The sequence below is a fragment of the Pezoporus wallicus genome, unplaced genomic scaffold (assembly GCF_028554395.1).
Source record: "Pezoporus wallicus isolate ANWC-B61680 ecotype Strahan unplaced genomic scaffold, APGP_CSIRO_Pwel_v1 contig_5352, whole genome shotgun sequence".
Taxonomy (NCBI): domain Eukaryota; kingdom Metazoa; phylum Chordata; class Aves; order Psittaciformes; family Psittacidae; genus Pezoporus; species Pezoporus wallicus.
Window position 1 is genome coordinate 3,708,501 of NW_026639660.1, and position 12,257 is coordinate 3,720,757.

General features: G+C 51.0%; 1 protein-coding gene across 2 annotated transcripts; it reads right to left on the bottom strand.

The window, feature by feature from the left end:
* Positions 1 to 858: 858 nt before the first annotated feature.
* TCTE1 (t-complex-associated-testis-expressed 1) lies at positions 859 to 11,593 on the bottom strand. Of its 2 annotated transcripts, none has more exons than XM_057415367.1 (5): positions 11,552 to 11,593; positions 7,049 to 7,250; positions 4,574 to 5,142; positions 3,050 to 3,499; positions 859 to 1,145 (listed from the first exon to the last, which is right to left on the bottom strand). In XM_057415367.1, exons 2-5 carry the CDS (start codon positions 7,227 to 7,229, stop codon positions 975 to 977), a joined length of 1,371 nt encoding a protein of 456 aa, XP_057271350.1. In that variant the 5' UTR covers positions 7,230 to 7,250; positions 11,552 to 11,593; the 3' UTR covers positions 859 to 974. The 2 variants fall into 2 exon arrangements, with proteins under 2 accessions (XP_057271350.1, XP_057271351.1); XM_057415368.1 differs by having other exon boundaries at positions 7,049 to 7,303.
* Positions 11,594 to 12,257: the final 664 nt, after the last annotated feature.

Here is a 12,257-nt window from a genome sequence, read left to right on the forward strand (position 1 = left end):
GCTGGTGCTGGTGTAAAGCCCCTGAGTTGCTCAGAGTGCGGGAGGCGATGGAGATCAGCCTTAATTCCCTGCTGACCTCTCCTGAGTGGGTTGGCCGAAGGACCAAGGCAGTCACGTATGTGCCCTGTCCTGTCCCCAGGTGGCCACAGCCATGCATGGAGCAGAAGGAAGCTGCTCCGTTTTCCTCCAAGGCAGAAGAAGCTGCTCTGTTTTCAACCCTGTGGGCTGTGTGGGTTAGCAGTCCTGCAGGGACCCCTCTAGCTTGAAGTTACTCAAAACGCTGATTCTTTTGACAGGCTTGCGCAGAAGAGCACTACGAGTTAGGATAAACATCTAGTTGCAAAGAATTCCCCTGTTTGCAAAGCAGGCTGGCACTGATCAAAGGCATAGCAACCTGAAGCAGGAAACCATGGTGGAGAGACTGATCATTTATTGGATTTATTTTTATTTCTTTTTTACTTTTCACCACCCATATCTGAGACTGCAGACAGATTTTGAAATAAAATACAAATAAATCCAGTGATCAGAAAAATTTGCTGAGGGACAAGGAACAACGTTCTTACATCCTCTGTTCATCTCACATCCTCCTCAGGAAAAAGCCTAAAAGAGCAGCCTGCTGTGAAGGTTAGCTCTGGATTAGACCATTTAGATCGTGGAGACTTCACCTTACCTGCTTTGCAGGTGGAACAACATCCAGTTGCTGATGGAGCATGTAAGAAATGCCACAGGAGGTGGGATTTAGTCTTGGGTGCAGTGGGAGAGAGGACTCTGGAGGCAGATTGCTTCTGTAATGCCGCTGCAGTCCCACGGCATGTAATGTCTGTCTTGTATTAAAATGGTGGATGTATTAAAGTGGTTGGATGGTGGGGATCTGGGTAAGACTGCGGCAGCAGCCACAGGTTGAACGTTTCTCACAAATACAAATGAAAACAAGCCTCTGAGGTAAAGCGTCTCCAACAGTGCACCTGCAACGCTCACTGCTCTCTGGACTGCTGCAGGGACTCCGGCCATGCTGCTTCCCGGTTGGCCCACAGGACCTGGTGAACAAGGTACTCGGTCTCCTGGCCCACCCCTGCCATGCGGAGGTCGAACTCGATCAGAACCTTGTTACCTGCCAGCCCTTCCAGCATCTGCTTCCCACCATCCTGCAAGTGGGCGAGAAGGGAGGGTTGAAGGAGGTCAAACAGTGAAATGTATTGCTTTCCTGCCCTCCTCCCCAGAGCACTCTCAGCTGCCGGCAGTGGGAAGTGAGTGGGAAGATGGTGCCAAAAGGGATGAAGGCCTTCACCCAAGCCCGAAATGTTGCTCACAGGAGAAGTACAGGGAAAGAGTATAACCTTATGCGGCACTCAGTGATATGGCATATGCTAATGACTCCCTCTGGGTACAATGTCAGGAGTCTTCAAGCTCAGGCTGGTTAATAGCACGGCTGGTGATGATAACCATGAGAGGAGTCTCTGCTCTCCCCTGTCCCCCAGCTCCCTGCACACTGCTGGCTGGGGATAAATGGCAGTGTTATTAGAGTGCTGCTCCTCATCTTGGCAGTGCCAAGAGCCGCAGTGCTGGCAGTGTCCTATCTGGATGCCATTTTCCATTTGGTGAGATGAGGGGAACATCGCACGCAACTGAAATCCAGCCTGCATGGAACAGAAAATGCAGTGTAGATAGCCTTAGGGAGGCCACTCCCTTTGGGGGATTGCTCTCCTTTACCTAAAGCACTGTCTTCAGGGATGTGACAATTTGACTTTTTTCCCCCACAGCTATTCTTTTCCAGCTAACAAATACACCTCCTGTCCCCATCTCCTTCATGCAGGTGGTCCCTTCATCCCAGCATCTTGCCTGTTAGACCTTTTGCCAAGTAAGTTGGAACAAAAAGGGAAGGAGTCTCTTTTTAATGGGGTACAGAGGTCAGGATTTGATGCATCTCTAGCAAACCCCCCCATTTCCCCAAAGATAATACTACAAACCCTTTTGTTGGGCTGCTGTGGAGCTTCACAAATGGGTAACAGGAGAGCTCATGAGAAGGAAGATGCTAAGTACAGACATTATTATTTACTAAGCAAAAATCCTTCTTTCCAACCTTTGCCCCCTTGTATCATTAAACTCAAATGGTTTTCCACATCCAGGATCATAAAACTCAGAACTCACAAAAGGTTTTCTGCCATCAAATCCTTTTAAAACCGTTGTCAAACACATTGATGCCAATATTCCTGCTAGCAGGGACAGCTGGTCTTGCTGTCTCTTTATTGTGACAGCGAGAAAAATTGAGGCAGTGCAGAAAGTTTAAAAGCCAGCATGATTGCATTTGGCTGTCTAGTTTCAGATTTCTAAAGCTCTTTTTAATCAGCAGAAGAGAAGCAGTCTGGTTTGTGGGCATGTTGCATACTGCAGCTTTTAGGGATGTAGTAAGATTTGTGGATGTTCTTCTGTCTTGAAAATGTAAGCCTGTGTTTTAGGAGCCATTTACAAGCACCCAGATGTGGCACTTTTGACCTACCACAGCATTCCAGAGCTGCAGGGTGAGTTAAAGGAGCTCGACAACCGAGCCAATTTTCTAACAGTCTCCTCTGAGTGCATGATGGACGGGAGAGGTTCTGGGAAGGGTGATACTATCTATGTGCTACTGAGTGACAGATGGCACAGCAGATCCAAAGCACAGAGGCTATGCATTAGGCCCTCATCTCATACCACCTATCATTATTATCTACTCCCACATGTGTGAAGCGGCTGTGATTTTTTGCGGGCATACTCCCTGGTTTTCAGTTTCCTGGGGGAAAAGCCTTCTCTGCCCAAAAGCCCGAAGCCTGGAAGCCAGATTCAACCCTGTGAACAAGCTGACTGAGATAAATGGATATGTGTGCATGGAAGATATCCTTCTTCCTGCCGTCTGCTAGTCTCTTGTCTGCTCTCAAGTAATATTTATCGCAGCAAGACTGCAAAGTGAGAGATGCATTTGCCCCTGTGGCTTCAAGGCAGGGCAGGCTGAGCCTCTGCTTTGCAAGGCCACCACACAGGCTCAGAAACTGCGGGGAGAAGGGTTTTCTCTTACCAGCCCCAGGTGGTTGCATGAGAAGTTGATGCTCGTCAGGGTGGTGTTCTGAGCCAGGACCTGGGAGAAAAGTGCAGCAGTTGGCTCTGACAGCTTATTGCTTCCCAGGTGAAGAGACTGCAGGGTGGCGTTGGTCAGCAGGGCACGGCCGATGGCCTCCCCACCTTTGTCCTCCACACAGTTGAGGCGCAGATTCAGAGAGGTCAGGGTGGAGCTCTCTGCCAGGGCTTGAGCAAGAGCCTGAGCCCCCAGGTCATGGATCTGGTTGTTACACAGGTCGAGGGTTTCTAATTTGCTGTGTTTGATCAACTTGGCAATAGCTCGTGCTCCCTTGTCCCTGATGAGATTGTGGGACAAGTTCAGCTCCACCAGGCAGGGGTGATCCAGCAAGCTGTGGACCAGCAGCGTGGTCTTGTCATCATCCACTTTGCTTCGCGTCAGCTCGAAAACCTGTGGGGATAAAGGACAGTGACACTAAAACATTCAGTGCTTTGGATTGAGCTTTGTACAAGACCTCAAAGGAGTTAAGCCTATGGTCCACCAGACAGGATTCATCTCCCTTCACGACAGAAACCTTTAGCCAGTAGGCTCAAGTAGTTGCTTTTAGAGTGGCCAGATACTTCCAGCAGACAGGGTATGCCATTGATGTCCCATGCTTATCCTAGGGAGAAATGGTTCATCTCTTGGTAGTGCCTGTTCCTTTCTTCTGGCTCTGTGCGATCTCTAACAAGGGGCAAAATTAAAACAAGATAAGGCCACCAAAATGCCTGCAGAGAACAACAGCAAAACTCATCAGTTGAACAGTCACTGAATGAGCACATGCACCCGTGGTAACCACATCACTCTCTGTGAAGGGCAATGGCCTGCATGGCCAGGGCACCTCACCACAGGAGAGGTAATTTCTTTTCTGGAAGCCAAGCAGACAACTGTTTCCCAAAGCATGCCAATCCATGGGGAGAGCACCCAGCCAGCTCACCCTGGCTGCACTCCAGCCAGCAGTGACTGCTGGTGGCTTGGAGGGGCTGAGTATCGGCGCTGCAGTTGCCACAGAACTGAAGATGCTGTTACTGCCCAGAAGGAAAACCCCTCATCACCCTAAGGCAAATGTGAGTATTACCCCTTGTTGTTCTTAGGCATCTCTGCTCCACTGGGGCATGTTGACACGTATTTACTGAGCATAACTACCAAAAACTCCCTATGAAAAACTCTCCTGGCTTTTTCTCTCCTCCTTCACAGAACTGTGTGAGGACTCAGAGCAGGAGTGTTGCTTTCTCTTGTGCTATAGGGAACATGTTTTGTGGGAGTATTTTTCTCACCGACCCTCTGACAACCTGTTCTAACAAGGACATATGCAGAACAAGGTACTCGGCACAAGGCCAGCAAGTTAACATCTCTGCACTCTGCCAGACTGCAACTTGCAAAAGGAAGGGTGCTGCCAGCAAGTAAAAATGGTCCCCGGTTTTCTATCCCCAAGCAATTTGAAGGTTGGGCTGAGGGAGGAAGGTTTGGTTTGGGGTGCGTTACTTTCAAGTTCTGGCACATCTTCACAGCGACAGCCAGGTTGCAGCAGTCCTGGTAGGTGAAGTTAAAGAGGTTCCACTCGAAGTTCATGCCACAGTCCTTCACACCGTAAGTGAGATGAAGCTCTTCAAGGTGAGGGAGAGCAGTAACGAGGACTCTCAGGTCGTAGTGATGCACGGAGGCCTCACTGAATTCCATATCACTCTCTGACTTAGAGAGGTCATCCCTCTTCTCATTTTGATCCACTTCCAATGGTGGCAGGAACTGGTCAACCTCCAGTTTCCGCACATAGTTTTTGCAGAGCGGGATGAGCTCTAGGACCTGGTTGGGGTCCGTGGTGTTGGGGATGAAACATTTCAGGGTGTTCTCCAGGTGACGTTCAAGGAACATCCTTTTCCAGCTGCCTCCGTAGCTGGAGATGTCACACACTTGCCAGCGCTTGGTGCAGCACCTCTTCCAGTAGTCCTCATCGCTTATTAGGTTGGCAGTGATAGCGAGTGGAAGGCCAGTGGGGAGCCTGTCTAGTACTTTCCTTTGGTGTTCAGGCAACAGACGATCCAAAATAGGGTTCTCTGTAGGGGATGAATAGAAGGAGAGGTTGGTCTGGGCTGTAGGAACGATGGCTGGCGCTGTGGTTCTGCCCTCTCCCCACCTGCATGCCCATGCCCTCCCTTCTGCTGGTACTGGCTCTCTGCTCAGTTGCCAGCGACTGGTGTGAGGAGCAAAGCTGGCAGGAACATACAGGATTCACCTCCAGTTCTGTGCAGGATTTCTAACTTTTACAATGAAACATGAGCTCAATTGGGTTTACTCTGTAATATTTGGGAACTGCATCAGAAACATCTCCCAGTTTAAATTCAGTTTGAATGCAGTTTATGCTCAGAGCAGGACTTCTGCTCCCAAGAGAGCTAGTTCAGCCTTACAGCAATGGGAGCGCTTGGCTTGCCATTTGCTGAACTTGCTCCCTTTGGTTTCTGGGCATATTGAAGGATGATATTTGAGAACAACTGTGTGCTCCTCATGGAAGTCCTTGTGCCTTTTCATCTTAACTCAGGTGTCTGTCTTACCCCACATTGATTCCTGTTTCCTTCCACTGAGATACACTCAGCCTTTAGGCTCATCTTGTTTAACTAAAAGTTCTCTTTTCCCAGGAGCTTTCTCCCCTCAGCCTCTTTCCGAATGCTCACCCTAAGCCTCAGCTGGCTTCTGTCTGGGGGAAGTTTTCTGTGGTAAGAAACGCCACAGAAAAGCTGTACGTACTCACACCGTGAACGCTTGGTGACATGTACACGGCAGTGCTGAGTAACAGAAGTCATCAGGGGATGATTTCTATTTGCACATGGGAAATCAGATTTTGAGACACAAAGTGGGGGTGGCTTTGTATTTCCTTTGTCTCTCTGGCATTTCCTCCAGAAGAAAAACCCATAGTTTTACCTCAGCCTCTTCCTGGAGCCCAGTGTGCTACCGCTGGCACTGCAATGACTTCTCTGCAAAGTCCCACGACAGATGCAGAGGTGGGAGACTTATGGGCAGAACTGGGCTGGCTTCACTTGGGCTCACTCAGGCCACAGCAGGTCACGTAATGGTGTGAGGGACACCAAGCACACTGCCTTCATGTGCAGCGTAGTCCAATCCATTTGGCATCAGACTGACTGACCAGACTGAGGACTGCAAGGGTGTCCCAGCTCACCCCCCCAGGTATCATCAGCTCCTGGTGTAAGGCTGCACTGAGATCCTCTGTACTGTCTTATCATCCCAATGTGGACACAGCCTTAGACCTATCTTTGGTCTTTGCTGCCATGTCACCATCAGCCAAAAAGACATACAGGCCCTTCCTCCTCCCCTCCCAGTCAATTCCCAGATAAGACATCCTTTTTCTGTTTTGCCATGTTTCATCAGTCCACCTGCTTCACAAGCACATTCCCTGCCTGAGGATATAACTTGTCACATCACCACCAAAAGCCATGGAGAAGGCCTGAGACTGTGAGTACAGTATGTATTCTGAGATGGTAACTCCCATCTACCAAGCTTGCTACTTGATGATAGCAAGGAGCAATTCTCTACCTCTTGGTACATCACTCAGCACAATGGGGCTCCATCCTCAAGTACTACCATAACACCTGCATGAATCAAGAGGAGGAAACTGTGACTCCACAGCCCTGGCTATGGTTGAGATAAGTGAGTCCAGCAGAGCGCAGAATGAAGAAGAAATGACAGGACAAGGTTAGGGCAGATTCCCATCCTGGACGGCAGCCCAGAGGACTACAGCCATCCCTGGAGTGTACAAGTATATACTTAGCAACTAAACAGTTTGTTTAACTAGCTGCCCGAGGGGATATTTCTCCCCATCTGTTCCTTTGGCAGGGCTGGGTACCACACTCTTCCCTTCAGATGCATCTGCCTGCATTGCTGACTCTCTGCTCCCCAGGACTGATGCTCTCACTCTGTGTGTCCCAGGCGAAACACGCTCCCACTTACTTTCGAAATTGTGAGCGATGTGCTGGAGGCAGAGCTCGGTGAGGCAGGGGACAGTGGTGAGGGACCACTCGGGATCCTCGATGAGACGGTGTGCACAGTGTAAGTCAGCAGCGAGGCTGGGCTTCAGTGAATGCTGCGAGGGAACCACCGTGCTCCTGTCACCAGCCACTGGCTGCTGCATCCTGCTCAGGACCCACTTCTCCTTCAGGAGAAGCAAAAGGAAAATTGCTTGAGAGTCACTGCCACATTTTCCAGCTGCAACACGAAAAGGCAACTTTAGAAAGAGGCCAGTGATGAGAATGGCCTGCTCACACTGCTCCCCTGTAATACACTTGGCTCCTGCCCTTTACTTGCCCCCTCTGCTTGCACTGGAAGCACTGAAGCAAAACGATTTTTCAGCCATATATTTACACACTGCCCTGCATAGAAAGGTCTCTAGGTACCATATGTAATAAGCAGATAATAATGTGGTGTTAATTCAGAGTGCTGTTGAAGAGGATGGGCAGGGATTGCTTGTTTACTGTCTTTTCCAGTAAAAGAAATAGGTGAAGAGAGCAAGAGCTGGGTTTTAAGAAAAGGAAAATGGTGGTTCTTCACACAGCCTGCAGTTGAACTGGGGAATTCCTTGCCATGGGAAGTTGTGGATGCTGAGAGTCTGTGCAGGTTCCAGGATGAGTCCATGGAAGAGAAACTCCTTGAGACTGACTCAATGCACAGAAAGAACATCTGGCTGAGTATGAGTTGGACATGGATGGAGGGAGAAAGAGTGCTTCTGTTTCTAGCCACTGTCAGAGATGGGATACTGGGCCAGACTCCTCCCTGGTTTGATCCAGTATGCCTGTTCTTATGATTCTTTAAAGACAGATGCTTTACAGATGAATACACTATAACTGTATTATTTTTTCTGCATTTCCCAATGCACTGTCCAGCTGATCTCTTTCCAAACATCCATTAACTGATGAGATGAGTGAGACCTGTTCAAACCACACTGAGCCTAAGCAGATACGAGCTAAAAGAACCAGACTGGAGCAGAAGGAAGGATGCCCACTCCTACTATCTCTGCAGAGCTTTCCCAGACCAAAGTTTCCCATTTCCTGTTTCCTACCCCAACCTGAGGACCTATGGTCTCAGCTCACAGGTTCCCACATGTATAGATACTGCCTGGAAGTCCTAATGGTTCCCTTACCAGCCCTACCAGGCTGAAAGAGGCAGAGGAGACACTAGGGAGGAATCTGCCCTTGAGTTCTGGGTTCAACAAAAGTACCCAGGCTTGGTGAGCATCTCCCAAGGCATACAGACCCATGCAGATCCTTACTGGGGCTAACTGGACATAACAGGGCTGCAGTGCATGGCTGGGGGGTTAGAGACTGCAGGACACTTAAAAGAAGCATGAGGCAGATGGCTGGATGGCAATGTCAGAGGAGAGGACAGTGTCCTGCAAGACCAAGAGGAGGCCTCAGGGCAAAGGTGGCCTTGCACCCCAGTAGAGTCAAAAGGACCCTGCAGTGACATCCTGCACAGAAAGTAACTGCCATGTAGCATCTTGTGCCACAGCATCCCTCAGCTGAACATCACTTTGATCCCAAACAGCTCCTGTTTTGTGAAGGGCATGAGCCAGGCAGCACTCCCCAGATGAAACACCTTAGGTCCTTCCCCCGCACAAGGCTGCTTCCTTCTCCTCTTCCCTCCCAGTCTGTGTTGCCTCAGTCAGCACAGGTCCCTCTCTGAAAGCTTTGTAACTGGCCTTTCTAGAGCTACTCCCTCTGCTCCTTCCCCCTCCAAAAGACATTTGTGGAACGGCCTGCAGACAACCTGCAAAAGCAGGAAGGAAGGGACTAGAAGAGAGAAGCAAAATGATTCATGCTGTACTGCAGCAAATATGCCAGCAAAGGCTTCTTCAAATGCACTTGAAGCAGGTCCCAGAAGACAGTAACCGCTTCAGAATGAGAATAAGGAAAGGGTGGAGATGGCAGTGGCAGGACATCCTCCTGCACAAAGCGGTTGGACGAAGGGCACAGAGGGAAGCTATGTTTCCTGCAAAGCACTGGTGTACAGATGACAAAGCAAAGGCTGTAGGAAAAGGGAGCCTGGTTTGTCTGTAAAAGGGTGGGTGTGGAAGGACAAGGCAGATGTGGGGACCATGAGTCCTTTCTTTGCAAACCTCCCTGCTCTCAAAGGAAGGTTCTGTGCCACCACTGAGGGGAAGAGAAGAGACCTGATTCTCCCCAGCACACTGACCGAGCTGAAACCCAGCTTTTGGTGCTTGATGGACTTCAGCAGAAGGGCACAGCTGGATGGCAGTGAGTTGGCATTAATAGAGTAGAAGTGACTGGGAAAAACGTTTTCTCCTTGCTCAGTCCTTCATCCTATTCAAAAAGCATCTGTGTCACTCTGCCCCCAGGCCAGTCACAGCTAATTGGAGTTCCTGATGGCTTTCCTGACCTTTTGGAAGCAATTGTTAAAAGCTCTCGTGGAAAGCCAGTGCAGCAGTGCAGTGTCGGTGGCCTAGGATTCATGGCTGGAATGCATGGCTGCATTCCAGCAAATGATCTGATTGCCAGTTTACCTATGGCAGATTGATTTTTAGAGGGTACTTAAGCTATGGCACATACAGGATGATGGGAAGGACTCCTGAGCACCAGCCGGGAGACAGAGCTGCCCTCAGGCAGAGCCAAAACCTGGCTGTGGAAACAGCGCAGCCCCTCCATGCATTGCATGAAGCTCACTGGGCAAAGCTCTCTCGCAGCAGGAGGTCAGGCTGTGTGCGCTACCCAGGGGCGGTCCAGCCCCTACTTATGATGGCCTCAAAGGACACACAGACATCTTCGGGTGTCTGTGTCCTGGCTGCTGGGGAGCCCCCCTCGACCTGAGCTCCATGGGTCAGCTCAGCTGGCTCTGCCACCCCACTCATCATTGGTGTGAAGCAAGAGCAAGGCTGTTGTTGGGACAGCCAGCCCGCAGGGTGTCTGAATCAACCCCACACCTGTGGTGCCAGGGAACGGGGGCTGAGTCTGGTGCTGAGTCAGTGCTCTTACGGTGCCCGTTCCCATCCCATCACCCCAGCACAGTAAGCTCCCTGCTTATCACCAGGGAATGGGCCTCTTTCAGCACTGCATCCCCTCCACCCTGGCTGCAGGAGTCTCACCCAGCCAGAGCACACACGCCAAGTCAGTTTCTACAGCGGGGCTTGCTAAACATGTATTTAAACACCAGAGAAGCATTGTAATTCGTTATCAATAAGCCAAGTCAAGAGCGTTAATGTATGCTCCTTCCCACCCACTACATACACATCAGTCACCTATGCTAAAAGGCTTTATGAAATTATATACAATGAATGTGGTCATGTAGTAAATTCCCAGTTTATGTCATTTAACCCTCAGATTAGGCTGAAAGGTAAATTATACTAAAACTTCTATATACGTAAAAAAATTAGAAATCACACTTCCCTATCCGGGAAGAAAGCCACTCACACAGCCAACTTATGCTGCTACCTGGCATGCCTAACAAACCTTCTTCAGCTGAACCTGTTCTGACCTGGGAATAAAAGATTTCTGCTCTTTTGATTCACACCAAAGCCCAGAGAGACCTAAAGAGGAGTTGCATAGAAACTAGTGACCCTTGGCTGATACCTCCTACCAGCAGTACAGTGATCCAAGAACCGGAGCAACTTCACTGAAGAGTTTGCAAGTGCAGGAGGAATTCCTTTGGAGCTTGGTTATGCCCCAGCAGAGATCACGTCTGCACTGAAGCTCAGCCTACCCGGAAACAGAGGGAGCCCTCGCGTCAGTGCAGCAGCACCCTGGCCTTTGTGCTGTTACCTCTACACCGGGCCGGCTAGCGGGGGACATTGGCAAGCGGCTGACTGGCTAACACACCCCTGATCCCGCTGCCACATGCAGGGACTCGCCACACCTCCTCACGCTCAGAAAAGCTGATGCTAAGTGTGCATTATGGCAGCGTATCGCAGGGTTATCAAGGGGCTGAGGCTCTGCAATGGGCTTTTAAGGAAGTTTAAACAAAAGGGTGCCAAAGGAGGTATCCATTTAGCTTCAGATATAACGGGATTTGTCTGCAATGGGAAGCTGGGCAGAATAAGGCCAGCCAGCCCTTTGAGGGTATGGTTAACGCCCTCACCATAATGCAGGCGGTGCGAGGGGCCGGAGCTGTGGTTCCAGGTCACCATGTCCAGGTGAGGGTCACTGCCCCACGGGGGGGGTCAGAAACACGAAAGCCCTCCGAGACCTGCTGCCCACTGCAGCCCGCAGCCAGGCTCCCCTCCGGAGTCCCCGAGGGGGCAGAACGCTCGTTAGCCCGGCCAACCGGTTAACAACCAGAGCTGCAAGCGGCCGGGGGTGGCGGTGGTGTGCAACGGGTGTCCCAGGGGAGGGGGACAGCGATGCCGGGGGTGAAACACGGGGGCCCCTCCTCTCCCCTCGGGGTTTCGGCCGCCCATGGCAGCGGGGTACGAGCAGCCCGGCCCCCCCCGGCCCCCCCGGTTCTCACCCGCCGCCGCTGCCGCCGGTCGCTGCGGACGCGGCCGTTGCCGGGGCGGGGCGGTGGCGCTGGGCCGTGCGGGGGGGCCCGGGCTCTGCGCTCGGTATCGGGTGTGTTTGGAGCGTCCCCAGCCTGTGCCCTGTGGGAGCACACATCACACCGCTGACAGCTCCCACGGCAGTCCCGCCAGCCCACAGGGGCTGGGAAATCTGGGAAGCTTCGCTGAGTCCCATACAAACCGGAGCTGGTGGTCGTGGCGAGGATGTTACAAATGCGATCCAAGATTACCCGAAAGGCTGAGCAACAAAATAATGCGTGCGAAGAGGCACAGATTAAACAGAAAGATCGAGTGTTTGAGGCTTCCTTTGTGAGTGTCGGAGATCGGGAGTTAGGCTTTGGCAGCAATGTGCCTCTTCTCTAGGTGTGGCCTGATTCTGCCACTCAGCTCCGGAGAGGACAGTGACACCGCCTGTGTGCCAAGCCGGTGTTTAACACAGCGGGGGTGTCAGCAGCCTTGCAAAGCCGGCCACAAACACTGGCCTCACACTGACCGTATTCTTCCCGGGAACATATCTTCAGGGCTTTTGAGATCTTGAAAAGCAGAAGTGAGAGCAATATAAAGCTAGAAATACTTTCTCTTGCACCGATTTCCATGCACATATTCAGTTCGACTTGAGAGAACCAAACTGCACCCACAGAAATAGCCCTGCTTAGT

Bases quoted from the DNA above. Each gene is read 5' to 3' on its own strand.
- TCTE1 (XM_057415367.1), bottom strand. From the start codon at position 7,229: ATGCAGCAGCCAGTGGCTGGTGACAGGAGCACGGTGGTTCCCTCGCAG. The intron at 5,143-7,048 runs GTAAGTGGGAGC...CATCCCCTACAG, and splicing joins CATCGCTCACAATTTCGAAA to AGAACCCTATTTTGGATCGT. The intron at 1,146-3,049 runs GTAAGAGAAAAC...GCCCACTTGCAG, and splicing joins CATGCAACCACCTGGGGCTG to GATGGTGGGAAGCAGATGCT.